The sequence below is a fragment of the Tamandua tetradactyla genome, chromosome 14 (genome assembly GCF_023851605.1).
Source record: "Tamandua tetradactyla isolate mTamTet1 chromosome 14, mTamTet1.pri, whole genome shotgun sequence".
In the NCBI taxonomy this organism is placed as follows: Eukaryota; Metazoa; Chordata; class Mammalia; order Pilosa; family Myrmecophagidae; genus Tamandua; species Tamandua tetradactyla.
Window position 1 is genome coordinate 46673722 of NC_135340.1, and position 25769 is coordinate 46699490.

General features: G+C 39.7%; 1 protein-coding gene across 5 annotated transcripts in view; it reads right to left on the reverse strand.

Moving 5' to 3' along the window:
• The window catches only part of RYR3 (ryanodine receptor 3), a 498481-nt gene that overhangs the window by 315521 nt on the left and 157191 nt on the right, over positions 1-25769 (reverse strand). For all 5 annotated transcript variants that reach the window (XM_077127361.1, XM_077127358.1, XM_077127359.1 and 2 more), the window contains exon 2: positions 23309-23428. In XM_077127361.1, coding sequence (XP_076983476.1) covers positions 23309-23428 — 120 coding nt within the window. The remainder of the gene's footprint in view (positions 1-23308; positions 23429-25769) is intronic.

A 25769-nucleotide genomic window follows, 5' to 3' on the forward strand; every position in this document is an offset into this window, starting at 1 on the left:
TTTATTGGTGCACAGTTTCAAAGACAACAAAGCATGCTTCCTCTTGGGTCAGTATCTTCTGGCTGGCCAGAAATCTTTGAGGTTCCTTGGCTTTTCAGTCAATGCATAACTTCCCCTTTTACTTTTGGGTGTCACTGACTTCCAGCTTCTTTGCTTCTCCCATGGCTTCTCTTTCTGTACCCAATTATCTTTGCATGTAAGTACTTCAGCCATTTTGGACTAAAGCTCACTCTCTTCAGTGGCTTAACTAATAACATCGTCAAAGACCTTATTTACACCTTAATTAAAACATCTTCAAAAATCTTAATGTCAGTTTTTTTTGTCAGCCTAGTTAAGGGTCCATCAATTTTATTGATTTTCTCCAAGAACCAATGTTCGGCTTTATTGATTCTTTCTATTGTTCTTTTGTTCTCCCATTCACTTAACTCTGCTTTAATTTTTGTTACTTCTCTTCTTCTCTTTGCTTTGGGGTTAGTTTGCTGTTCTTTCTCAAGTTCCTCCAGGTGGGCAGTTAAGTCCTTGATTTTTGCTATTTCTTCTTTTTTAATATAGGCATTTAGAGCAATGAATTTCCCTCTCAAAACAGCCTTTGTTGCATCCCATAAAGTTCTGATATATTGTATTCTTGTTTTCATTCATCTCCAGATAGATACTGATTTCTCTAGCAACTTTTTCTTTGGCCCACTGGTTGTTTAAGAGTCTATTATTTAACCTTTATCTATTTGTGAAAGTTCTGATTTTTTGTTGGTTATTAATTTCCAGCTTCACTCCATTGTGATTAGAGAAAGTGCTTTGAATAATTTCAGTGTTTTTAAATGTATAAAGACCTGTTTTGTGCCCCAGCATATGATCTATCCTGGAGAATGTTCCATGAGGACTAGAGAAGAATGCATATCCTGGTATTTTGAGGTATAATGACCTATATATGTCTGTTAGATATAATTCACTTATCAAATTATTTAAGTTCTCTTGTTAATCCTCTGTCTGGTTGTTCTATCTATAGAGGAGAGAGGTGTATTGAAGTGTCCTACTATTATTGTTAGAAGTTGATCACTCCCTTCAGTTTTGCCAATGTTTGTCTCATGTACGTTGGAGTTCTTTGATTGGGACTATAAACATTTATGATTATTATTTCTTCTTGGTGAACTGTTCCTTTTATTAATATATGGTATCCTTCTTTGTCTCTTATGATGTCTTTACATATAAAGTCTATTTTGTCTGATGTTTGTCTCCTTCTTTATTTTGGAAAGCTTACATGGAACATCTTTTTCCATCCTTTCGTTTTCAATCTATTTGTATCCTTGTATGTAAGATGAGTCTCTTGTAAATCGCATAGAGCTGGATTATATTTCTTAATCCATCCTGCCAATCTGCATCTTTTAATTGGTAAGTTTAGTCCATTAACACTTATATTTATTACTGTAAAGGCATTTCCTGAATCCACCATCTTATCCTTTGGATTTTATTTTCAGATATATACATCATTTTCTCTTTTTATCCTTTAAATTACCCTTAGTGGTACTCTTTGATTCTGTGCCCTCCTTCAGACCTCCCCTTCCTGTCTTTTTTTTTTCAGCTGGTAGAACTCCCTTTAGTATCTCTTGTAGGGCTCGTCTCTAGTTAACAAATTCTCTTAGCATTTGTTTGTCTGTGAAAATTTTAATCCCTCTGCCAGTTTTGAAGGACAGTTTGGCTGGGTACAGAATTCTTGGCTAGAAGTCTTTCTCTTTCAGGATCTTGAATATATCATACCACTGCCTTCTCACCTCCAGGGTGCTAGTTGAATTAGTCTTATGTGGTTTTTCTTGTGTGTTGTAGATTGTTCTTTTCTTGCCACTTTCGGGATTTCTGTTTCTCTTCAACGTATGACAGACAGATTAGTATGTGTCTTGGGGAAGGCCTATTTGGATGTATTCTATTTGGAGTTCATTAGGCTTCTTTGATTTGCATATTTATGTCCTTTAGAAGGGTTGGGAAGTTTCCCCCCATTATACCTTCAACTAACCTTCCTAGCCTTTTACTCTTCTTTTCTCCTCAGACACCAATGATACTTTTATTTGTGCACTTTGTTTTGACATCATTTCCCTGAGATCCAATTCAAATTTTTCCATCTTTTTTGCCATTTGTCTTTTGTGTGCTTGAATTCAGTTGTCTTGTCCTCTAGTTTGCTAATTCTTTCTTTTGCCTCTTCAAATCTGCTGTTATGTGTCTCTAGTATACTTTTTATTTGGTCTATAGGATCTTTAATTTTTGTAATAGCTGCAATATTTCTATTTATTCTTTCAAACTTCTCTTTATGGCCTTCTTGATCTCCTTTATGTCATAAGCCATCCCACTGATTTTATTTAGTAGAGTTATTTGAACATCTTTGATTAGCTGTTCCAAAGTCTGTGTCTCCTCTAGTGTTTCAATTTTGTCATTAGGCTGGGCTATATCTGTCTGCCTCTTGATATGCTTAGTGATCTTCTGCTGCCTTTGAGGCATGCAAATATCTTGATAGGGTTACTTTGGAAGTTGATTTCCTTCAATAGTCTCAAGTTTTATATTTGCAGGATGGATGTGGAGCAGGATGCAGGGTGTGTGGTGGTGATGGGTCGTGGTGCAGGTATAGGCATGGGTAGGGGATGCTATGCTGGTCCCTTCAAGGGTAGGGTGTAGGGCACAGGGTTGTAGTGGTGCAGTACAGGGGTCATGGCAGCAGCATGCAGCTCAGGCAGGCCTTGGAGCCCAGGAGCAGGGTGCAGCATGGGGGACACAGAGGTAGGGTACAGTGGGAGGTGGATAGGAGGGGCTGTGTGGATGCATGGGGCTGGTGCCCAGGTAGGATGTGGGTGGGCACGTGGAACATGGGGGTCATGGTATCAGGGTGTGGGATACTGGGTACAGAGGTAGGGGCAAAGGAAGGGCTGGACATGGGTGTGTTCTTCAATAGCAGGAGGGGCCTGGGGGGCCAGGATATGATCAGTGTGTGTAGGGGTGAGGCACAGGTCACAGGAGTTGTGGGATGTGGGTCAGGGGCAGGTGATGTCTAGGTGGTTGGGGCCCCGGTGCAGGTGAACAGGTACAGGGGTGGTTGGAGCAGGGTGCACGCATGTGCAGGGGGGGCTATATAGCACAGATGTGCACATGAGCACCTTTCAGGTGTGGGAGAAGGGCACTTGTGCCAGGGGTTGGGGCAAGGGTGTACATGTGTGCGGGGTAGAGGGTTGGGGTCCAGGGGTCCAGAGGTTGATGCATGGATGAATGGGCACCCAGCAGGGAGGATGTGGCTGTGGGCCTGCGTGGTCTGAGGGGTGGGACCCTGGGATGCACAAGTCTGGGGGACAGTGCCCTGGTTTGCACATACGCATGGCTCAGGGGGGCGTGGCAGGGTTGCATGACTCCCTGGCCTGAGAGCAGTTGAGCCAGACAGTTTGTGATTATTTGCTAGCTGCCCTGGAGGACTAACTAAATTCCATACCACCCTTAATTTCCATCTTGCCCCACCTCCCTGATTTTGCCTTTGGTGAGGGACATGATGCAATTACTAACAAGCCCCAATCCAGGAACTGATGCTCCTATCCCAAAGGCTACTGACCTATGGGTTATTTACATTTTCAGTACTTTTCTACTAAGTATTTTTTTTACTAAGGACTAGAGCACTTTTCTACTTAAATAGATTTCTATTCAGGGTGTCTATGATCAGGAAACCTCAAACTTAGTTGTTTACCTAGAAGTCTGATATTACAGGAATTTGCCCAGCTCTCTTTATGAAAATAATTTAAGGAAGAAGAAAAGTGTAAAATGAGAAGACAACATATAGCCTTTAGTCTATATGTCTCTTGCTTTGTTTTACAAAGCCCATTCCTGCTGCAGGTAATTAACTAATTTGTATGACACCTGAAAGAACAGGCAGCTGTATTGAGGGGCAGAGTTTCTCATTGAGTGTTTTTAGAGTACAATTAGCATCATTACAAGAAACATACAATTATATGATAAAACATTTCCCTAAAGACCTTATGTTGTCAGCATATATTCTCCAACTTAGTCCCCCAAATATGATACGATTCAGATGACTTTGCAGGGATTTTTTTCACTACTCCTAGCCTAGCCCGAATCTCCTGTCCCCAGAATAAGGAGTCTGAAAGCCAGAGTTAAAGTTTTTCCTCTTTCTCACTTCAGTCCAGTATGTGATTTGGGGATTTTCTATTTAAGAATTTCTGCAAAGTTATGGGTGGTACTTTAAAGAGTGCATTTGGCTATCCATTGAATGCTCTCAACATTTGTGCTCACCTTTACAATAACCCTATTTATCCTATTCTCTTTAAGACAGAAATCTTCACAGCTCTGGAGATATTGCGCCTAGATGGGGGGTGTGATTCTAAGTCAGGTTTCTTCCCTCTGTATCTGGTTTGCTTGGGCAGGAGTCAGGGAATCTCCACTGTCAGTGCCATTCATCCTCCCTGAAAGGATACCACCAATAACACAGGCACAAGGCAGGCTACATCTGTATTTGTCCTTTCCCTCCAGATCTTAAAAGTCCCAAGGTGGTCAAGGTTTACTTCCTGGGACGAATGGGTCACTTAAAAGTAGGCACAGGGAGATGGCAATTTGAATGAGAGTACCAAATCTGTCACTGGTTTATATAGATTTTTCCAGGATAGTTTATCTAATCCTAAAGTTTTGACCCTGCTTGAACTCTCTACATTTGGAGATATGGCCATGCCACACCTATAGCACACAAAACAAATGTGGGCAGTGGAAGAAACAAGGCAACAGGAATACCTGGAGAAAAAGAAAATGCAACTAGCAACTTGTGACATGAACAAAGCAGAGCAGAGTCATCTGACCTGCTATGCCAGCTGCCCTCCCTAATTAAACTCCACACAGGTCTGAGATCCCACTTCCCCAAGATTGGGCAAAGGCCACTCATTCATCAAAGCTAATTTGTTCGCAGCTGTGAGAGTCCCTTAGGAGGTCAGCTCGCCGTTTCTGTGCTCTGGAGCCAGGGCTTCCATCACTCTACCTGGCAGGCCTGGGGTATGTGTTTGATGATTCTCAGCACGAAGAGAAGGGCTCTGTTGACATCTGGTCTGAAATGGCTCCTCACCCTTCTCCCAACCCTGTGTTTTTTCTAGAGAAGCATTACATTTTCAAGTGTCCTAAAGAAAACCTTGAGATTCCAGGGCCTGGGAAAAGCCAGGATCGGGGTATTCATTTAGTCCTATTATGTGAAAAATAGTGGAGTGGAAAGTATATACATCTTCCATGCTCCATAAATCTACGTAATACCTTCTTCATTGCACTAAAAGTATTTTTCTGAGGCTTATTAAGTCTAAGATGGTAGGAATCTCATGGCCCTATTATTATAGTCATTTAGCAATTCTTATTCAATATCTACAATATGCACCTGGCACTATACTAGTATGTACTAACCAAGCCCTTGGGAAGAAAAGTATGTCGTTAGATACACAGAAGATTATCGCTGTCCCTCTATTACAGAATTATACACAGTCTGTTGTGGCTTATGTGGCTTTTCAAGCACTGACATCTTCCTGTCTCACTAGACTGCAGGTTCCCTGAAAAATCTGCGTTTTATTCTACTTTTGGTATTCCCAGTGCACAGAACAGCTAGTGCCCTGCCAAGGAGTTTGGACTTTATCTTCAGAGCAACAGAGTACCATTAAAGGATTTGAAACAAAGTGATGTAATCAAACCTGCATCTTTGAAAGATCATTCCAGCTGCATTGCGGGGAATGGATTAAAGGGAACTAGACCAAGGCAGAGAAACAAATTAGGAGTGGTTGTACTAAACTGGGTAAGAGGTGATGATGGCTTGAATTAAGGTAGTGGCAGTGGCAGTGGTGATGGAGATGGAGATAAAGGAATGGATTTGAAGAATCAGGAGGGGGAAGACCTGGTGATGAACTGGATGTGTGAGATGAGGAGGAGGACTAGAAGATGACCAGTGTTTCTACTGGATGGGTCAGAGTACAGAAAGGATGAGACTCAACAAGAAGAAGCCACACTAAGTGAAATCCTATCAGAAGGACCACACAGCGAGCAATTCCACTTGGCAGCCACCTACTGGAGCCTCCCATTGAGGCCAGTAGGAAGGTGAGGGGGGAGAAAAGGAGACATCCGGAAGACAGATATTCTTTACAGAGGGAGATTTCCTGGAGGGTTGGCAGCCAAAGTCAGCCCAATTAACCTCGCTTTCCTTTCCCATGTCTATCAACCAGTCAGCTTGTATTTAGAGAACAAATTCAGTAGGTACTCAGTACTGTGCAAGTTGCTCTGGGGAACAAGATGAAAAGCAAGATGTGGTTTCTATCCTTTAATGAACGTATAATCTATTTAGAGAGACAGATATACTGTGCCTGAGCAGCTGTCTTGGCTTCTACATGCATTGTGTTTGTCGTTTTCACCATGCTGCCTAACGAGGACTGATCACCATCTCCCTGTCATGGCTCCATGTATTCCTTCTCAAAGATCATCATATAGAAGACTTCCCAAGCTCTTCTGGGCAGAAGATCATCTCTCCTCTAGCAAAAGTTCTCATCAACTAGGACCCACTGGATGCAGTGGTATTGGATGAGACCAACCTTTCATGGGATAGCCAGATGGCAAGTGCAGTTTGTTTTTAAAGAACCTAAAGCACTTTACAGACATTATCTCATCCACCACAGCAGACATGAGCTCATTTACAGACTTTCAATCTATTATAGATAATACATAATTATTTGTATTGTGCTTATACTGCAAAAGTAGAGCCAGTCAGTCATTAACCAATCTAACACCTCCCCACCCCACCAGGTTTTATTTAAGGCTTTATGGTATCAAGAGCTTTTTAAGCCTACTTTTATCACCTCTGGAAAGTTATGGATACTTGACAACGAATAAAGTCACATAATGAATGTTTAACTTATCGACGCTGTTGCCCAACTTTTGAATTACCACAAAAATAGATGCTTTTATAACCACTTTACAGAGGATTCAACTGAGACCAGAAAGAAGTTTTGTAAAATTTATACTGGCAAGTGGAGAAATAAGAATAGAATCTGTATATGTGTATCTACATATTTTTTTATAATTATACCAGGCGTTGCACTAAATGCTTTGTAAATAGTATCTCATTTAATACCTATCTCAGACATATTAGAGAGGTTATTATAATCATTTTGCAAAAGTGGAAACAGAGACTCTGAAAGGTCGAATCACTTCCCCATGATTGTGCTGCTGGAAAAAAACATTTAAACCCTGAGATTCAAACCCAACTCTTTCTTAATCCAATGTCTACATTGCAACAGTCCCACTGAAGAGAGAGTTCTCATCCTAACTCCAGTAGGCTTCTTCCCTCCCAACTCTTGTATTATAATATAGAGTTAAGGATAGATTGCCCTGGACTATGTCAGAAACAGTTCTCTATTTTGGAACAGAACCTAAGATGCAAAGACTATGAGTTGAAGTTAGTGGGACTGTCAGTGCTAAAGAACTTTAGAAAAATCTCAATACGTGGCAAATGAGTCACTTTTTATAAGCTCTAAAATCTGAGACCAATTCACCGTGTAAACTTTCTCTTCCATAATGCAATTTGACTCCACAAATGATGGTACAAGTTTCCACCATGGACATATACATATAGGAAAAGTGGATCCAGATTTTATCAATTTAAGAGAGGGGACTTTGACTCTTTGTGGTAAGGGCTATTATTTTGGAACAAGGTTAAAATATATAAGATCTTGTTACTTTTTTTTTCCAATGTAACATTTTGCTACGAAGGTGAGAGGATTTTTCTGAAAACATTTTTAGAAACTGTTCAAAACAGATGAGCTAGAATTTTTGCTTGGACATCATTGCAACAAAAGCCTTAAACAGTAAGGCACATGAAATTTAAACTTAGAGATGGAAAACACACTTTCTGGAGGGAGTGGGAAGATGTCATTTCCTTCTATAAGGATAAAATTTTAAAGATCCTTTCTGATGTCGGGAATCAACCACAGCGATGTAATGCTCTCAGCATAGAGACAGCCTCTAGGTTCTTCAATTAGGGATGAATGGATTATCCTGAGAAAACTGACAGCTGTAGAAAGACAGGACTACAGTGCCAGGAGACTTACTAAGCAGAAATACTCAGCCCCCAGCAGAGTGTTTGACGCCCTCCTGGCCTGAAGGTACGCTCCAAGTAGAGGAGAAGAATGAGATACACTGATTATGGGCAAGGAAAAGGGAGAATGTTATCAAAATATGGAAAAGTGTTGATTCTATTCAAAATAATAAATAGCACCCTTGTGCTTGGGGAGTGCAAATGAACACTTACTTAAAAAGAAGTTTTTCCTTTGTCAGGGAGGCACCACTGTCACCTAGAAGCAGGAAATCCCAATTGCAGGACAAATATCCTTTGACAAAAATCTTGCTGAGAAATGCTAACTCAAAGTGAAAAAGAGCTAAAAACCACCCAGAATTGCTGTTTTTTTTCACAACCTTTGAGTACCCAAACATACTGTCTGGTTTAATCAATAGTAATCCACAGATCCTTTAAGCCTAGCCTCTCCTAGGAAGATTTTATTAACTCAAGTGAGATTTTATTAACTCAATGCTGGCAACATCAATTAATCTGCTAATATTGTTCAGATATTTCTCACAAGAGCTAACAAAAACATCCTGTAGGATTTAATGAAGCACTATGGTGGGCCCAAGAATCTCCTGGGTTAAGACTGCCAAAATTTCAATTTCTGGCACTCTTTTCCCAAGTGGGTGCTTTAAGAGTATCCCATGGATGGATAGAGGGAGGGATATGTGATAAAATGATAAAGTAAATGTTAACAGTGGAATCTAGATGGTAGATACATGGATATCTTCTTTGTATAGTTCTTTCAATTTTCTAAACGTTTAAAAATTCTCATAACAATATATGGGGGAAAAACAGATTGAATGCAGAAAGAACAGAGAATCCAGCTTTCTTCTATTAAGCCAGAAATGAAAGAGATTTGAAACAATGTAAAATAAGGCCATACTTTGCACCAATTTTCTCATGAAAATATATTTTTTATAAAAGCTGTTACTTATGCTAACTTGTATTATTATTGTTTTTTTAAATTGATTAATACATAAATATTATAAATTTTTAAAAAGAATATTCCAGGTGATTTTGAAACAGAGCTCTGAGCCCCCTTTGAAAGATACTGCAGAGAAACTAAATCAAGCAAACATGCAAAATCAGGTCCCTGCAGAGTGTCTGATTTTCACTCCAGGTCTTTCTTTAGAGTCCAATTCATCAAAATACAAGAATTGCTTCCAAGTGAATAACCTGATAATTTGAGAACTACATGATTGTAGTTTTCATGACCTCTCCTGATATGGCTCAATCCAGAAGTAACACTAAGGAACCTGGACACCTACATTCTGCCAAGTATTAGTTGCTTCTGGCACAGTTAGAAAGAATGTTATCAAGAGTCTGGTAAAAATTAGCACTGTGAAGCTTGTTTCCTTTAAAATAAGGAAGAGGGGTAGCCAAAGAATCAGAGACAAGGCACTGGGCAGCTGGCTTATAAAAGTGCCTGTTGGGAAAAAGGCATAAACTGACAGTCTGGATTGTTGATTTGGTTCTGGACTGAGCCAAGTTTTCTTCCCTGCTTGGCAGTGCACTGCTGGCATGTTAAATAACTAAGGTACCAATAGGTGAAAACTTGTAACACTTGCACCTGGAAAAACAAGCTGTGTTGATGAGCAGCCCTAATAGCTAGTGCTTACAGGCAGAGATACCTGAAACACTGGCTCTTTATATGGTTCTAGAAAATATGGCTGTAAATAAAAACCCAATGAGTAGGACAGGTATTATGCAAGCTCTGTGGATACTTAATGGGACCCTAGAATCCTTAGAATTGTGGCTTTCAATGGAAGCTATGATGGGAAATTGTAAAGATGCTATTTTGAAGAGCCTGTTAGAAAAATAGCAGAGACCAGGAGAGAGGACAAGCAGTAGATCAGACAGGAGATGCAACCAACCTATGTGTTTCAGGGATGTTAGGGGTCTAAATGCCAGCTAGAAGAGGAACGCAGAGTGAAGGACGGTGGAGTTAAAATGAGGTGAGATAGGCAGAAATAGGGAGAGATGGGGTAAATCCTGATGGTGGGGAGGGGGAACAAATGTCATCTCAAGCTAATGTTTATGTTTTAGTCTTGAGTTCGGCTTACTTTCATTTTGGTGGGGGAAATATGGAACAACATTGCACCTTCCACATGTTCCTTTCCTCCCTCTCAGTGACGTGGTTGTTACAGAATTTATAAACCATGGTGAGGCTCTTCTCTATTACCAAGGCAATGGTACCTAGCAGCTGCAGGAGGGAAGAATTTGTGTCTCTTGGTCTTTTTATTATATAAAAGGTAGGGGAAGCTGGAGAAAGTATTATGAGACACCCACAAGAGCTGAGAAAATGCCAAGCTTGAACTGAAGGCTGGCAGAGAATAGAGACACCCGGTGCCTATATGCCATGTTGTCCCCTTAAGTGTGTTGCCATTAGCATCACTTAACCTTTCTGCACAGGTCCCGTGTGCTGGCTCCTCCTCTGGCTGAAGTATTAGCTCTGTGAGGCTCATGGACTCAGGGTCTGAAGTGCACACAAAGCTTGAGGAGATGAAGGGCGGTTACAAGAGCTTTACTTCTAAAGGTTTAGAACCTTTTTCCCCAATGCCTCCTTCCCGCTCTTACACTGAATCCAAATTCCAATGTGGAAATGAAATTTTAAGTTTTGCACCCTACATGGAGATTTTGCTTTGAGAAAAACAAGCATATCATTGTAAACTAAGTTCTGGATTTAAAAAGTTTGGCAAGGGGTGGGTCACAGTGGCTCAGCAGGCAGAGTTTTTGCCTGCCATGCCAGAGAACTGGGTTTGATTCCTGGTGCCTGCCCATGCCAGAAAAAAAAAAAAAAAAAAGGTTTGGCAGGGTACCTTTGTGGAAGTAAAGTTACGAATATTTTTCCCCAAGATGGAAAAAAAAATCTTCCTATCTTCCCCACAGACAACTAGACTTCATCTGCCCCAACTGCCTCATAATGTTTGAGCTAAAGTACTACTACTAGAGGTTATATTTGCAAGGATTAATACAAATTGGTCCCATTTGTTAAAGATTTTAAAATATATTTGTTGGGTAGGGATTTAATACTACTAGTCAGTCATAAGAGTTTTTAAAATGTTCAATAAATAATAGGCACTGCTTGAGTGGAGTGTTAATAGAGAGACTCATCACCTCCTTGGGCCATAACTTCTTCAATAGTGTGGTAGTTAGATTCAGTTGTCAACTTGGCCAGGTGAAGGCGCCTCATTCTATTGCTGCAGACATGAGCCAATGGCATGAAACCTCATCTGTTGCTGATTACCTCTGTAGTCAGCTAGGAGGCATGCCTGCTGCAATGAATGACATTTGATTTAATTGGCTGGTGCTTAAATGAGAGAGCTCAACATAGCACAGCCCAAGCAGCTCAGCATACCTCATTTCCGCACTCAGCCCAGGCCTTTGCATTCGCAGGAAGAAATCACCCCAGGGAAAGTTGCTGGAACCCAGAGGCCTGGAGAGAAGACCAGCAGAGATTGCCCTGTGCCTTCTTGCATAAGAAAGAACCTCAGTTGAAAGTTAGCTGCCTTTCCTCTGAAGAACTAATGAAATAAATCCCCTTTTATTAAAAGCCAATCCATCTCTAGTGTGTTGCATTCCTGCAGCTAGCAAACTTAACATTATGAGATGGGATTGTAAGTACGAAGAAAGAGTGCAAATAAAATGCCCATTGAACTGTGGAGATCTGTAGAATCCCTTTCTTCTCAATCCCTCCCTGTTGAAGTCACTGATACCTTTCACCCAGCACATGAGCTGGCTCTGATAAACACAAGGGAACCATTAGGAGACTCAGTTTCTTCCTAATATGCAGTTTCTGTTGGGACTGGCTGGAAAATACCATGCCAAATACTGCCTCTGCCCAACCAGTCAAAATCACATGCTTGGGCCTTCACCTTAAATTCTCTTCCTCAGTTCTGCTAAGTAGCTAACCGAGGATTACTGAGCTTCTCCATCAACAATGTGGAAGGGGAGGGGTGTTGCACTTTCCCTTTCCCCTCCTGGTTAACCAGAAGTTATCTCCAATAAATAATGACTGAATTATCTTGGCACCACTAGAGAAACTGGACACATTAGTAGAAATTGACAAAGCCACTTCACATCTCTAAAAGCAAAGCCCTTGCTTATGGTGATGTAAGCAAAGTTTGTCAAACCCTATGAAGATAAATTCTTCAAATTAGCTGGTTGCTCTCCAGTGGCCTTCGTCCTTATGGTCTCAATAAACAACATGTAGTTGAAAGCCACATTTAGCTTCCTACTAAACCTGTTCATTTTTTGGCAGAGCGAGTTCATTCATTACTACAGCAAATGGAAACTTTCTATGGCAGGCTGCAAGTAAGTTTGAACATGTTGCTAATGAAGTAAAGGTCATAGCTTTGCTTAATTTGGGGATGATTTCTGAACACTTTACTGAGCTACTTTTTCCATTAAGATGTCAGTCAAATGAGGAAACAGGTGTGTAGGGCTGTCAACTGCAAATTTAGCCCTAACATAATTTCTCAAAGTATGGGCTGTGTACCACCTGCATAAGGATTTTGGGAGAGTTTGTTTAAAAAAATAAAGGCAAACTTCTAGTCCCCAATCAAGATGAGGATGGGGATTGAAAGATATGCTTGCTTAAAGTTTCAGAATCACTAGCCCTCTGGAGCTCTGTGCCAATTCCTATTTGACCCATGGGTACTGGGCCAGATTTATCATCTTTATAGATAAGGCATTCTTGACATAACTTACCTGGGAACGTTAGTGGTAAGCTGAACCACAGGATTCATTTTTCACTATGAAATATGATCAGATGAGGTTGGGAAAACTTCCCATGAACATCAAAAAGTACTTATCTTTCTTGGCTATATTTTTTACAAAAATGTAATACTCTTTTATCTGTCTGCTGGAGATTTTGCTGAAGGATATTAAATCTTCTTATGTTTGCTCAGTCTCATAGCTTCTGTTACATTCCAAAAACTCTTCCCATCTTTAGGTAAAAGAAGTAAAGTTATTTGAAATCAGGTTCCACAGCCTATTAGGGTAATAATTCAAATTTCAAGTCTGAGGTGACTGCTCTTAGGATTGAAGAGGTGAGGGAAAGATCAATTATTCCACCCTCTGTGTTCTTTAGGCACTGATTCACCTGAACCACCCCAGAAAGATGAAAATCTGTTCTCTTTTGAAACAGAAATTACTTGGGATATAATAGTGAAGTGCTAAAATAGAGTTTGAGGCAAAAATTCTTGATGAAAGTGCTCCGATAAGAAAAAGAGCATTAGGTCAAGGGTTTTTAAAATTTTGTCAACCACTAAGTAGCTGAAAAATGGTGTCTGAGGGCGACATGCAAACAGCTTTCTTGGACTGTTTGTTCTCATCTTCGAAAGGCTTTGAATAATAAGCCTCAGCTGAGTTTAAGTGGAATGGAAGAAAAATGTTTTGAAAACCTCCCAATAGAGAAAGCAGCTAAATCCTAGAACAACTGAGTTAGGAACAATTTGTAATCATTCCCTGAAATAATGTGGATGAAGAAAAACAAATTGATTAGCCGTAGCGTTTTGAATAATTTAAAATCACCAATCTGCTGCAAGTTAGGAAATTATGAACAAATAAGATAATGTTTGCAAATAGAAAAATGTTTACGTTCCCATAATTTGTTAGGTCATTATTTAAAAGGAATGAAACTTTAAAAAATGAAAGGGGCACACTATTGAAAAGGAGAATTTATGGCACGAAATTAAATGTCTGAAAATCTTAACTTCAAAAACAATTTTAAATATTTCCTTTACAAAGTGGTCCTCACATGACAGACTAAGGCTGGAGAGATTATTTTGCACAACATTTTAAAACAAGTTGGAGAGGGAACAAACCCAGATCTCTCAAATTGCCATCTAGCACTCTTTATAGGCAGTAGTTGATTTGTAAATTACTGATATGCACCAAACTGGAAAGGATCACACAAAAGGTCATAATCATGACTTGAGTTTTATCCCCCAGATTTTAGAAATCCCATGAGAACTAAACATGACAGATGTAACATGGCTTCGATTCTTCAAAATCAAGTGCTAACATAAATGCAAGACAATTTCTCTTCTCTGTAAAAGCAACAACTAGAAGAGAGATGTTCTAATCACAGAAGAAGAAAAAAAACTGAGTCTTTGTAATCTAATTAGATCACAAAGTTCAGGAGTTGGTGGAGGAAGAAAAAAATACTGCTAATTGGGACTAAAATAGCAGCTATTAGGTCTGAAGAGCAAAGTACTAAGCGCTGCAAGGGAGGCCCTGAATGAGTAATACCTGCGCATAATTCACCTGGGGCCATTTGCCTGCTGTGAACAAGTAAATGACAAATGAACAGCATAGCTTTGGTGCTACTTTACACACTGAATAAATTCTTTGTGAAGATTCCCACCACTAAGGTTCGGATGCCTTTAAATAAAACAAGGGGCTGGTATTGCCTCAAGCACATGAGTTATCACCACAGTTTAAATAACTTAAATGGGAAGGAGGATAATATAGATGAGGAGAGATGTCAGGGTTAAGAGGTGGGATGCTTTTTCTTTTCAAGTAGGCCCTTAGATCCTTCCAGGTATATGAGGCTTAAAGAAGTTCCAGCAAATGACAAATGCATTAATAAACTTGCCATATGTTGCGCCTGACTTTTATGCTATCTCTTTGCATATCTCTTTCCCTTCTCCATTTCTTGACTGTTATAAATAGCAGTGCATGGAGTTCAATGTGGATGTAGAAATAAAAAGAAAACTTCCTGAAAATAAACCTTTTAGCTGCTAATTGGGAAGAACTGAGATGTGAAGCTAGGTTTATCAGGATCTGAACATAGTTAGGATTGTATCTCAACCCTTGGACTTGAAGAATTCACATAAAGACCAATGTGAAAATGAGTCTTTTGATCCTGCCTTCAAATGAAAATAATAATCTCTGGCCCAATTCGAACCATGCCCCAATGTAGAAGAAATACTCAACAGAGAGCACCTACATTGGCTCCACAGGACCAAACCAAGGGTAGCCCACCCATGCATGCAGGACCATACCAAATTCTCCCAGTCACCTCTGTTTATCCCCACATGGTGGACAGCAGGGTTTGGACTTGCAAACAATTACCCACCACTGCCAGGTACTCTGATAACAAAGAGACAGAGAATGTTCAGTCTTGCAAATAAGCCCCTCAACCTCTTTTTCTGGTGCAGCTGAACTCTGTGAGGACACAACATGCTCGCCGAACTCCAGAAGACTGCAGGACTAAACCCATGAAGGGTTGTACCCTTATTTTCTTTAGACAACACCTACAGTGTAAATCCTCTGCTGTACCACTTTTCCTCTCTTCAGTCTCTTCTACTTAATGCCCTCTCCTGCCCCAGCTCCTCTTATCTTCCAAACCTAGTGGAACACCTACTCAATGACCAATACGTTATCACCCGTACCCCTGCCTTCTCCCTGAGACCACCTCCCATTGCTAGCCACTAAATTTGGCTCCTCCCAAGGAACCAGGCTTCCCATCAGGACCTCCCTACTACAGGATGTACATTCTCACATACCTCAAGTACTTTGGGCTTAGGAGGTGGGTTCTGTATCCTTTTTACGCCTAGGTATTAACTCCTTCTCCTTTAAGCTTCATATATCAATCCCATCCTCTGTGCAGGCTAGTACTTCCTTGATATTCCCTTCCCTCACTGAATTCTTTGGCCCCTCTTCATAACTGCCCCTGGTGATGTGAACATTCATATGAATAACCCATCTCGTATTATGCCCTCTCAGTTATTTTGCTTCCTCCTCACCAAGAATCTCCTACAGTCTGTTTCAGCCATGCTCTCTCTTGCATGGCCATGCACTTAGGACTTGTCTTCAGCTCAAACTGCTGAACCCTGGACCCCTGACTAAGATACCCCTCTCTAACCATTCACTCATCTTCCAGCCTGCTTGCTTACCACTCAATTACTTTCATTACTATTTATAGCTCTTATATCTTTTCACTATCAGTCCTTTCCCATTTTTATTTCTCTCCTCATTCAGCTTAAATTAAAAATTACATGATCCACAATTGGAATCACTCTTGCCAGCTTCCCAAACTGTCCTTCCTCTTTGTCGTTTCATCATATTTGCCTAACAGTACTTTGAACCATGGCTGAATTTAACTATTTGTTTTCTTCCTACCTGGACTGCTAAGGGCTACCTCAGAAAATGACATAATCTAGAAAACTGGTAGCATTAAATATTCAGTCACCAACCTCAACTAGCCTCTCCCACTACTGTACAACACTATTACCCTTCTCTAGGCAGCTAACCCTGTAAACCTTTTGTATAGAACCTACAGCTCTACCTCTACCCCATCCTTCTTTCTTCCTACTCAGTGAAATTTGAGCTCCTCCTTTATTTGAAGGCCAACTCCTCATCTATGTTCTTAATAACTGCCTTTTCCATAATATCAGCGATTTTGCATGTTCAATTGTCCTTCTGCTTTCCTGTATCTTTTCTACATGCTCCTTCCTATCTGCATTTAAACATGCTTAAGTCTCTCCTATTCTAAGAATCCCTCCAACAGAGACCCTCTCTAGACATCACTCTCTCTTTATCAAAAATGCCTGCCCTGGTTGTCTCTATTTTTGTACTTTCCTCTTGTTCCTTACCTATTCTACATTGGCCTCATCATGCTACTGAAAGAGCCCTGACCAAGAGCACCATTGACCTTCATGCCACTACATCATGTACCTTCTTAACACTCTTCCCTCGGTTTCTGTGGCTTCTGTGACACCACACCTGCCTGTGTCTCCTCTGATCTTTTGGGATGCTCCTTCTCATTCCCTGTGGTGTGTCCCTCTTATTCCACACATTCTTAAAATATCAAAATTTTTCTAGCTTTTATACTCTTTGCTTTTTAATCCATACTTTTCCACTCACTCTCACAACTTGTTTTACTGTCCTTAAGTCAGTAACTCCTATATGTTTTCTCTACCCCAGACCTCTTCTAAATTCCTGATCCATACTACTAAATGCTTATCAGAATTTCCACTCAGATATAGGACAGGCATTTGAATTCAATGCTGAGTTCAAAACACAGTCCATAACATCCAATTTCACCCTTGGACATATTATTTCTTCTCTCATAGTCTCTATTCCACTAAATGATATGTCTTTCAGAAACAACTAAAACTTGTAACTTTAAAGTTGTATTTGATTCCTCCTACCTTAATTATTTCCCCACCATATGAATTTCATTACACAGACCTGAATTCAATTTAATCTCAGTTAATTCCTCTCTTTTTTTATACAAATGAGGAACCTAAACAATTTTCCAAAGTACGTGTTTTCCTCCAACAATGGGCTCCTTTTCACGTCTGGCTTCCATCCTTGCTACTTCACAATCTGTACCTTCATCTTTGATTTTTTCTTTTGCATCTGCTAAAAAAAGCTGTACTCAACTTAATCCTCTCACCAATAGTCCCATCTATTAGTTTTCTCTCTTGTGCAATTTCCATCTCTCTTTTTTCCAGAGACTCTTTGCTCTTTACCTAGAAACGTGCTATGTTTCTCCATTATGGAAGCTGCTTCTTTTAATCTGGATTCTGCTTCAGCTACCATTCTATATATTTCCTTTTAATACAAGTTCTCCAAAGAAGAGATTCTGGTTTATGTAATGGAGGAAAAGCTCATATCAGAATAACCTCCCGATTATAACAAATATAAATTCTGGACAGTTACAGAAAAGTAACCATTTGAAGGCACTGGAAAGAAACTTAATGCAGACACAAACTGGAGGAAACATCACTTTTTTAAAAAGGGAAGCCAACCAGGTGATATCTGCATTTAATTAATTGCATTTTCCCCTGAGGGACTTCCAAGTTCATGGGGCCCATGGGAGACAGAACCCAAGCAAATATCTGCTGTGGTGTCAGGGGTCTGAGTCTGGGGCTGTTAGAATGGCTGGAAATTGAAGTGAAGATTGTTAAAAAAGAGGGAAATACCATAGATGAGGAAAGTCCAAATGCAGCATACAAATTCACCTCAGATTTTGGCTGACTCAAAACATTCTAAGGACCCAACAGAAAGCAAAACCTGCAATACTAAATGGTGGACCAAAAGCAGCTACACAGCTCTGGAATGACAGAATTTGGCATTCAGGTATTGCTACTTAGGGAGGCTTAGAGATCACCTGATTTTCATTGAAACCTGAAAGGACTGCAAGCCAAGACTAAGGACTAAATGCTAGAATTAAGATCAAAACTAAATAGACCAAGACTCCATGGGATCAAGGAGATTCACCAACAATTTACCTATCTGCTAGAACAAAATGTAATACACTACAGAAGATAACAGAAACTAGAATAATTGCAATATAGCATCCATAATGTCCAATACACAATTAAGAATTAGTAGATAAACAAAGAAAAATGTAACTCATAATCAATGAAAAGTCAATCATTTGATTCAGATTCACAGATAATCCAGATACTGGCTTTGGCAGCAAAGGACTCTAAAATAACTAATATGAATATGCTAATGAATTTACAGGTGAAGAGCGATACATTGAGAGAAGAGAAAGAATTTCAGAAGAATATGTAAGTCACACAAGCAAACTAACAGAAGTTTTAGAATTGAAAAGTGCAGTATCTGAAATTTTAAAATTTTGACATTAAATAAAAGAATCAGTAAACCTGAAGACAGTTCAACATAAAGTATTCAAATGGAAATACAGGGAGAAAAATAGTTGATTAAAAAATGAACAGAGTCACAGAGACCTGAGGGACAATATAAAACAGTCTAACATACAAGTAACTATTGTTTCAGAAGGAAAGAAAGAATGTGGCAGAATTCATATGTAAAGAAAGAATGGAAAACATTTTCCAAACTTGATATAAAACAAGTACCATGAGATTGAGGAAGTTGAGCAAAAACCCAAGTAGTATAAAACAAAGAAACATACCCTCAAAAATATCATTTACACTACCTACAGAGAAAAAAAAAGATCTTAAAATCTTCCAGAAAATAAGACTTATTGTATGGAGGGAAATGATGATAGGAAGGATAGCTAACTTTTAATCAGAAGCAATGGAGGCTGGAAGATTTTTAAAATACCACTTTTTAAAGTGCTGAAAGAAAAATAAAAAAATGACAAACAGGATTCTAAATCCAGGGAAAACAGCCTTTAAAAATAGAGGAAAAATAAAAACATTCTCATCAAGGCAGATACTGAGATGGTTTGTCTCCAGCAGATCTTCAATGCCAGAAATGCTAAAGGATTTCTTGCTAAAGGCTGGAGAAAAATGCTGCCAGATGGAAATCTGGATCTAGAGGAAGGAATGAAGTGCTCTAGAAATGGTAAATATGTGGGTATTATAAAATAAAACTTTTTCCTTTTCTTGATTTATTTAAAAGACGATTAACTATTTAAAACAAAAATAAGAATGTATTGCACAGCTTACAACATGTAAAAGTAAAATACATGACATAAACGACATAAGTTAAGTGATATATTAACTCAAAGAAGACCATTACAAGTTAAGAATTTATATTGTAATCCTACAGGAACTACTAAAAAACAATGCAAAAATATATAGCTAAAAATCCAATAGGAGATAAAAAAGGAATATTAAAAAAAATTTTGTTTATCCAAAAGAAGGGAGAAAAAGAATAACAGAAACAGAAGAACAAAAAACAGAGGGGACAAAAAGAAAACAAATAGTAAGATGTTAGATGAAGAACCAACAGTATCCATTATTACAGTAAATGTAAAAGGACTAAACACTCCAATTACATGGCAGAGGTTGTAAGATGGGGGTGGGGTGGGGAGCAAGACCTAATTATATGCCGTTTATAAGGAACACACTTTAAATATAAAGATATAAACATGCTGAAAATAAAAGAATGGAAAAAGATAGAACATGCAAATAGTAAGCATAAGAAAGCGTATAGTTATAATAATAACAAAGTATAAAACCAGGGATAAATAGGGACATTTCCGAATTACAAAAGAATCACTTCATCAAGAAAACAAACAAAAAAATTTATGTGTACATGAATCCAATAACAGAGCTTGAAAATATGTGAAGCAAAAACTGATAGAACTTCTGAGTCTTATTAGTTTGGGAACTGTTTGAATCTATGAGAGTCTTATGGGCCTGGATATGAAGTTGAACCAAAGAAGACACCACTCCCAGGGTGGGGACTGAAAATACAAAACAGATAAGATGTAACATTCATGACCAGAGTAAGAAAATTCCAGGTGACTGGGAACAAATTGACAGTAAGTAAGTATTTGCTGCTATTGTTAAGATAAAGAAGAAATGGTTCTTTTTCATGTTTCCTGGTCTCTGATTATAGCTGAGACTTTCCTACCAAACACGCTTCCTTTTAATTCCTGGACCTGTGCTCACTTGAAAGAGAAGTTGAATGACGTCCTTCCATCAACTAATAAGCAAACCTCGTTTCAGGAGACCTTCAGGGAAGAATGGGCCATAGCATTCAGGAGCAGTCACAGGAGCTCTCCCAAGTGCTGAACAGCCTCTGTGTTTATACCAAGTGTGGATTTTCTAATGCTTTTTGTTCCTGATTCTTCTACCCTCTCACTCCTTGCTTCTATATGACCTCCTTTTCTCAGGGCTCATACACTAAGAATATCTTTTGGGTACTTTATCTCATGACTTCATCATCTTAGGTCTTTCTTCTCCCTAGAATTCATCTCAGTGTTATGTCTCTGAGTGTCTGATTGGCTCTGTAGACAGCTGAGAAACAGTATTTGTTGTCTGTCCCTCCTGGACAGTGCCAGGCTCAGGAACACACGTTCTCACATCACTGCATGGCTTATGTTAGGTTCTAAGCACTCAAGTATGGCACAGCTAGGTGATAAATTTGATGGAAGAGAATTAGGGGACACAGTTAGTGAAAAGGGAGGAGACAGGCAGCCAGAGGAGGGGTTTGTACAGTTGTAGCTGATGGCAGGAAAGTCTACAAGTTCCAGAAAATGGGGTCATCTAGCAGGCTGCTCCCAGGAATGATAAGTGGAAAATTCGAATACCTACTCTATTCCTTCCATAACTTGACCCTGGTCTTCTCTGAGAAGTCCTCATGGTACACTTTCCTCATACTATATATAAAAAGGACACACACTCATGAATTGTTAATGGATATGTAAACTGTCATGATTGGTATATACTTTTGGAAAAGCGGTTTAAGATTGTTCATGTTCTCAGCACCACACCCTCTAGCCCTGGACATTTACTCCAGGAAATAAAACAAACAAAACCATATGCATGACTTTTTTAAATAGTCACGAAGACTGCACAGCAATATAGAAATATATTGCTATTTATATATAAATGGTTGAAACATTAGAGAAAAAAAGCGAATGTTTGACTACCCACTATGGACACAACTGTGAAAACATGAATGCACATGTGGGCAAAGGCCGGAAGGAAAACAGCTGCGACTAGGTGGTAAAATTATGGATGATATATTGTACATCTTTAAAAAAAATTCTTCAGTCTTATTATCTTGTTTTATATCTAAAATGAAAAATTAAAAACAATCTCTTAGTCAAGTGGGTGTTTGGAAGGATACTGTATCATTCCCAATGCATTTATGAGTAAGTATAGGCTATCACTTTTAAATCTGAGGGATGCAAAGGATTCTTAGGTTCAAATATGCAGTTATTTGTATCTTGGCTTAAGTAAGAAAACTACAAATATATAGTCAAGTTACAGAATTATGTAACTCTATAGTTGAAAGACTTTTAATCCAAGACTTTCACTCTATAGTACAAGATTTTACAAGTTTGAAGGCTTATCTATGATCTTTCTGCCTTTGAAACAAAATCAGACTTCATAGTAGGGATACCAATATTATACTTAAAAATATTATTATTAACTATTAATTATCAAGCCATTATTATGTGTGCTGTATTAGGATCAGTACTATGCACTTAAGAATATTATTTTTTTTTATTTTCACAGTATTTTCTGAAAGGTAATTATTTATCCCTATTTTACAGATAAAGAAACTGAGTCCCGATTTTAATATCTTGCCCAGGGTTAGATAAAATAACCAGCGGTTATACAGAACTACCTATGTGCTGGGCAATTTACAGATGCTAGGCACCTTACATGTTTTAACTCACGCGGCCCTAATAACAACCTTATTAGGTAATCCCTATTACCATCCCATAAAGCAGATAAAGAAACAAAGGCCTAGAAAAGTTAAATAACTTGTAGTAAGAGGTGGAGATAGAATTCAAACCCTGACACTCCGGTTCTAGAGCATGTGTCCTTGACTATTTCAAGGAATGGTACCACTCGGTTTCTAATTCAGGCCACTGCTCTCTCCAGGGTCCCAAATGGCCCCTCATGTGGAGATGAGAAAACTGTAAACAAGCCCATGGGCATATAACTGGGTGACAGCTGAGTATTAATTTCTTTACTTTTAATCGAATAATCTTCCTATTATTTCAGATGGCTGGGAATGAAAAGACAAAATCCCTCGCTAAGAGTAAGAACAAATGAGGAAAGACCTCAGGGAAATCAAGTCTGAGATCCTTAACAAGAGAAGAATGTCCCTCGTCCCTTTTTTCTACCATTTATTTTAATGGGACTTGACCATGTCAGGACTGGCCCCGTGGATCCGTGGCCTTCGTGGGAGGGAGAAGCAGCTGCGTGAAAGAGACGTGGCAATCGCCGTGCATATCTGGGCTAGGGCTTCGCTCACACCCTCCGAGTGTGTCTGTGTCATGTGCATTTATTTGGAGAAATTACAGTCTGGTGAAGCGGGCTTTTTGAAAATGTAGTTATTTTCTCATAAAAAGGTTCTGTGAGAAAAACTGAACTTGGAGGACTTGCTAGGACTGCAAAGCTCCGTGAGAATGCCCAGCACCCAGGTCCATTTGACAGACAGACCATGAAAAGAGAGAAAGCCTGAAAACTGAGGAAGGAAAGTTCAGCTGAAGAGACACAATGTGACATGGCATCAGCAGGCAGACGGGAGTAAACGTTCTCCTCTCTGCTCTCGAGTCACGGTAGATGACTTCTGCTTCCTCATGCTGCTCCAGGTTCCTACATCAATGTCTCCCAGACTGGGGGAGAGTTATGTCTTAAACCTGCTGTGCTTTCCATTTAACACATTCTTTCAGATTTCTTTCTTATCACCAGTATCACCATCTCTCAGCAGCTCCCTCCCCTAAATGTGTGCTTAAAGGGCCAAGGGAGGACGAGGCAGGCAGGCAATCAACCTTACCTTGGCTTCTGAAGTTGGTTCTAAGAAGCACAGGCGATTCCCCAGTCCCTCAGCTGCCAGGCAGAACTTCCTTTGTTCCTTGTGAATGTTTGCGATGCACTGGAGTACCACTTCATCCTCCTACCAGGAAAACAGACACAAACACGAGGTGTAAGGAATACCTTCCATGATTATTATAGAACCCCAAGTTCCCTAGTACTTGAGGTAGGTAAACTGGCAATCTCTAATGAGAGGGAGGCACATGCTCTTAAATATTAGGGAAGGAAATTTTTTTTTCTTACTGCCCTGCCCCACCCCACCCCATATTTACATGGCATAGCTGAAAACCTACCATGAGTAAGAACTCTCTTCAATTCTAGGATGGTGTGAGTGGGGTTGAGTATATGGAATGAGCACACCACATACACATATAGCATTGGCCTCACTTCTGAGATGTATACAATATACACAATCTAGGTGGGCAGATGATTTCAACAGTTGAACAAATATAAAATTAAATCTAAGCAATCTCTCCAACACAGAGTAAAATAACATATGATTGAGGGGAAGAGAAACTAGAGAAGAGAGAAGCGTGAGGTGGGGTTAGATGAAGGAAAGCTTGTATTGTGTCAGGCTGTGGAGGAGGCAACAGACTGTTTCTGGGTTGGGGTGTACATATTTTCCAGAGATGACAGAAAAAAGACGTGGAGGGTAACAAGAGATGAGTTTTCAGTACATGTGAAAGAGAGGGTGAAAGAAGCCTTGAAGATTCAGATTTGAAGGAGGGCTTGAAGGTCTAGTAGAATAGACACTATAAACTTCCAGAGAAGAAACCTCTGTCCTACACATCATTCTCAAAATCAGCCTTCCTATAATTTCAGAGACCTTGTTTTAATAGCAGCCCTCTTATTGGGTCTTGGAAAAAAGGTAAACCACCATTTACACTGATATGCTCACCTCTTGCCCAACCCTGCCTGAAGCTGAGAGGGGAAAACATTTTCCTTAGCCATCCCTCCATTCTTACTCCTCCAATCTGTCAGTCCATGCTGCCTGTCCACCATAGCAGAACTTTCAGTTTCAAAATATCAAAAAGCTTTGGAGGTGCAGTTAAGTTAAAGGAAAAACCAAAGACAAGAACTTGTCAGTGTGTTCTCCTTAGCAAGGGCTCCCCTGTTTCTCTGTCTCACTCACGTGCCCTGAATGCTAATGTACGCCCTGCAGTGTTGGAAAGGCAGATTCGATACAAATGATTTTTCTTAAATTATATCTGTCATGTGCCTAGTCAAATAGAAAAATAAAAATCCTACCACCTGGTGGGAGAGTGAAGAGATTCACTAGTAATCGACCACCACAAAGATGTCTGACTGGAGGTGGCCAGAGAGAGATGAGGGGCTACAAATAAATGCAGAAAACCACAAATTACTGATGCAGGAAAAGAAGATTGAGAAAACATTTATAGGACCACAGTCTCATGAGCACTAAGATGTCACTGTTCATCGAATCAAATTGAGTATCTTAAACTCAGAAGCCTCGGCTTATAGAGGTCAGAACTCATAGGTCTGTATTTGAACTGAGACAGAAGAAGAGTCCAGAGTATCACTGCTCTCAAAACGTAGGTTCAATGAAATCTCAGAAGACAGTGAAGGTTTTCCCCAGGTGGAGTTTCCTTCTAGCCCCTATGTCCACTAGGGGTAAGACAGCCCTCCTAAAGGGCATCCATTGTCAGTATGAGAGCACTCTTGGTTGTCAAGATGACTAAGGGGCGCTATTAGCATTTGGAAGCAGAGACCATGGAAGCTAAATGTCTTATGATGCAAGGCGCTTTCCATAAAGCACATAATTTTTCTGTCCAAAATGCCAGGAGCACACCCTTTCCACACTGAAAAATATTTAAATAATTCTCACCTGGCCACAGTTCACCAGTAAAATACAAGAGTCTGATTATGGACCAGACTTTTCACAAACCTGTTGATAAAGTTTCCTTCAGTGTGTGCTTCTGAGGGTTTCTTTCCATGAGGTCCTTTCCCATTCTCTTTACACTCCCAAGTATGTGAATCACCTTGACTTAGCCTTGCACTAGCAGCCTTAGGGCTCTCTGTTTTCTGAGATTCAGCTATCCTAAAATTCACATCCCCCTAATCCATGCTGCCAATCAGCTAATGCAATTCAGCTAATGCCTCAATTCAATAAATACTTGCTGAATAGCAGCCTTGAAACAGCACTTCCCTAGGCTGGCGCTCTGGGTAACATACAGATGGGTGTGGGACTTTGGACCACATTTACTCTTCTCCAAACACATTTGACTTTTTTCCACATTCTGTCTAGAACCATATGCTCAGTGCTTACCTGGCTGCAGACGCCAACTGGCCCTGACAGCCTGTACCTGCCTTAGCTCCAGACAGCAACTATTATCTCCATAAACCTTAAATAGACAGACATCTGGAGCCCTTGAGTGCTTGATACTGAAATCTATGTAGCAAAG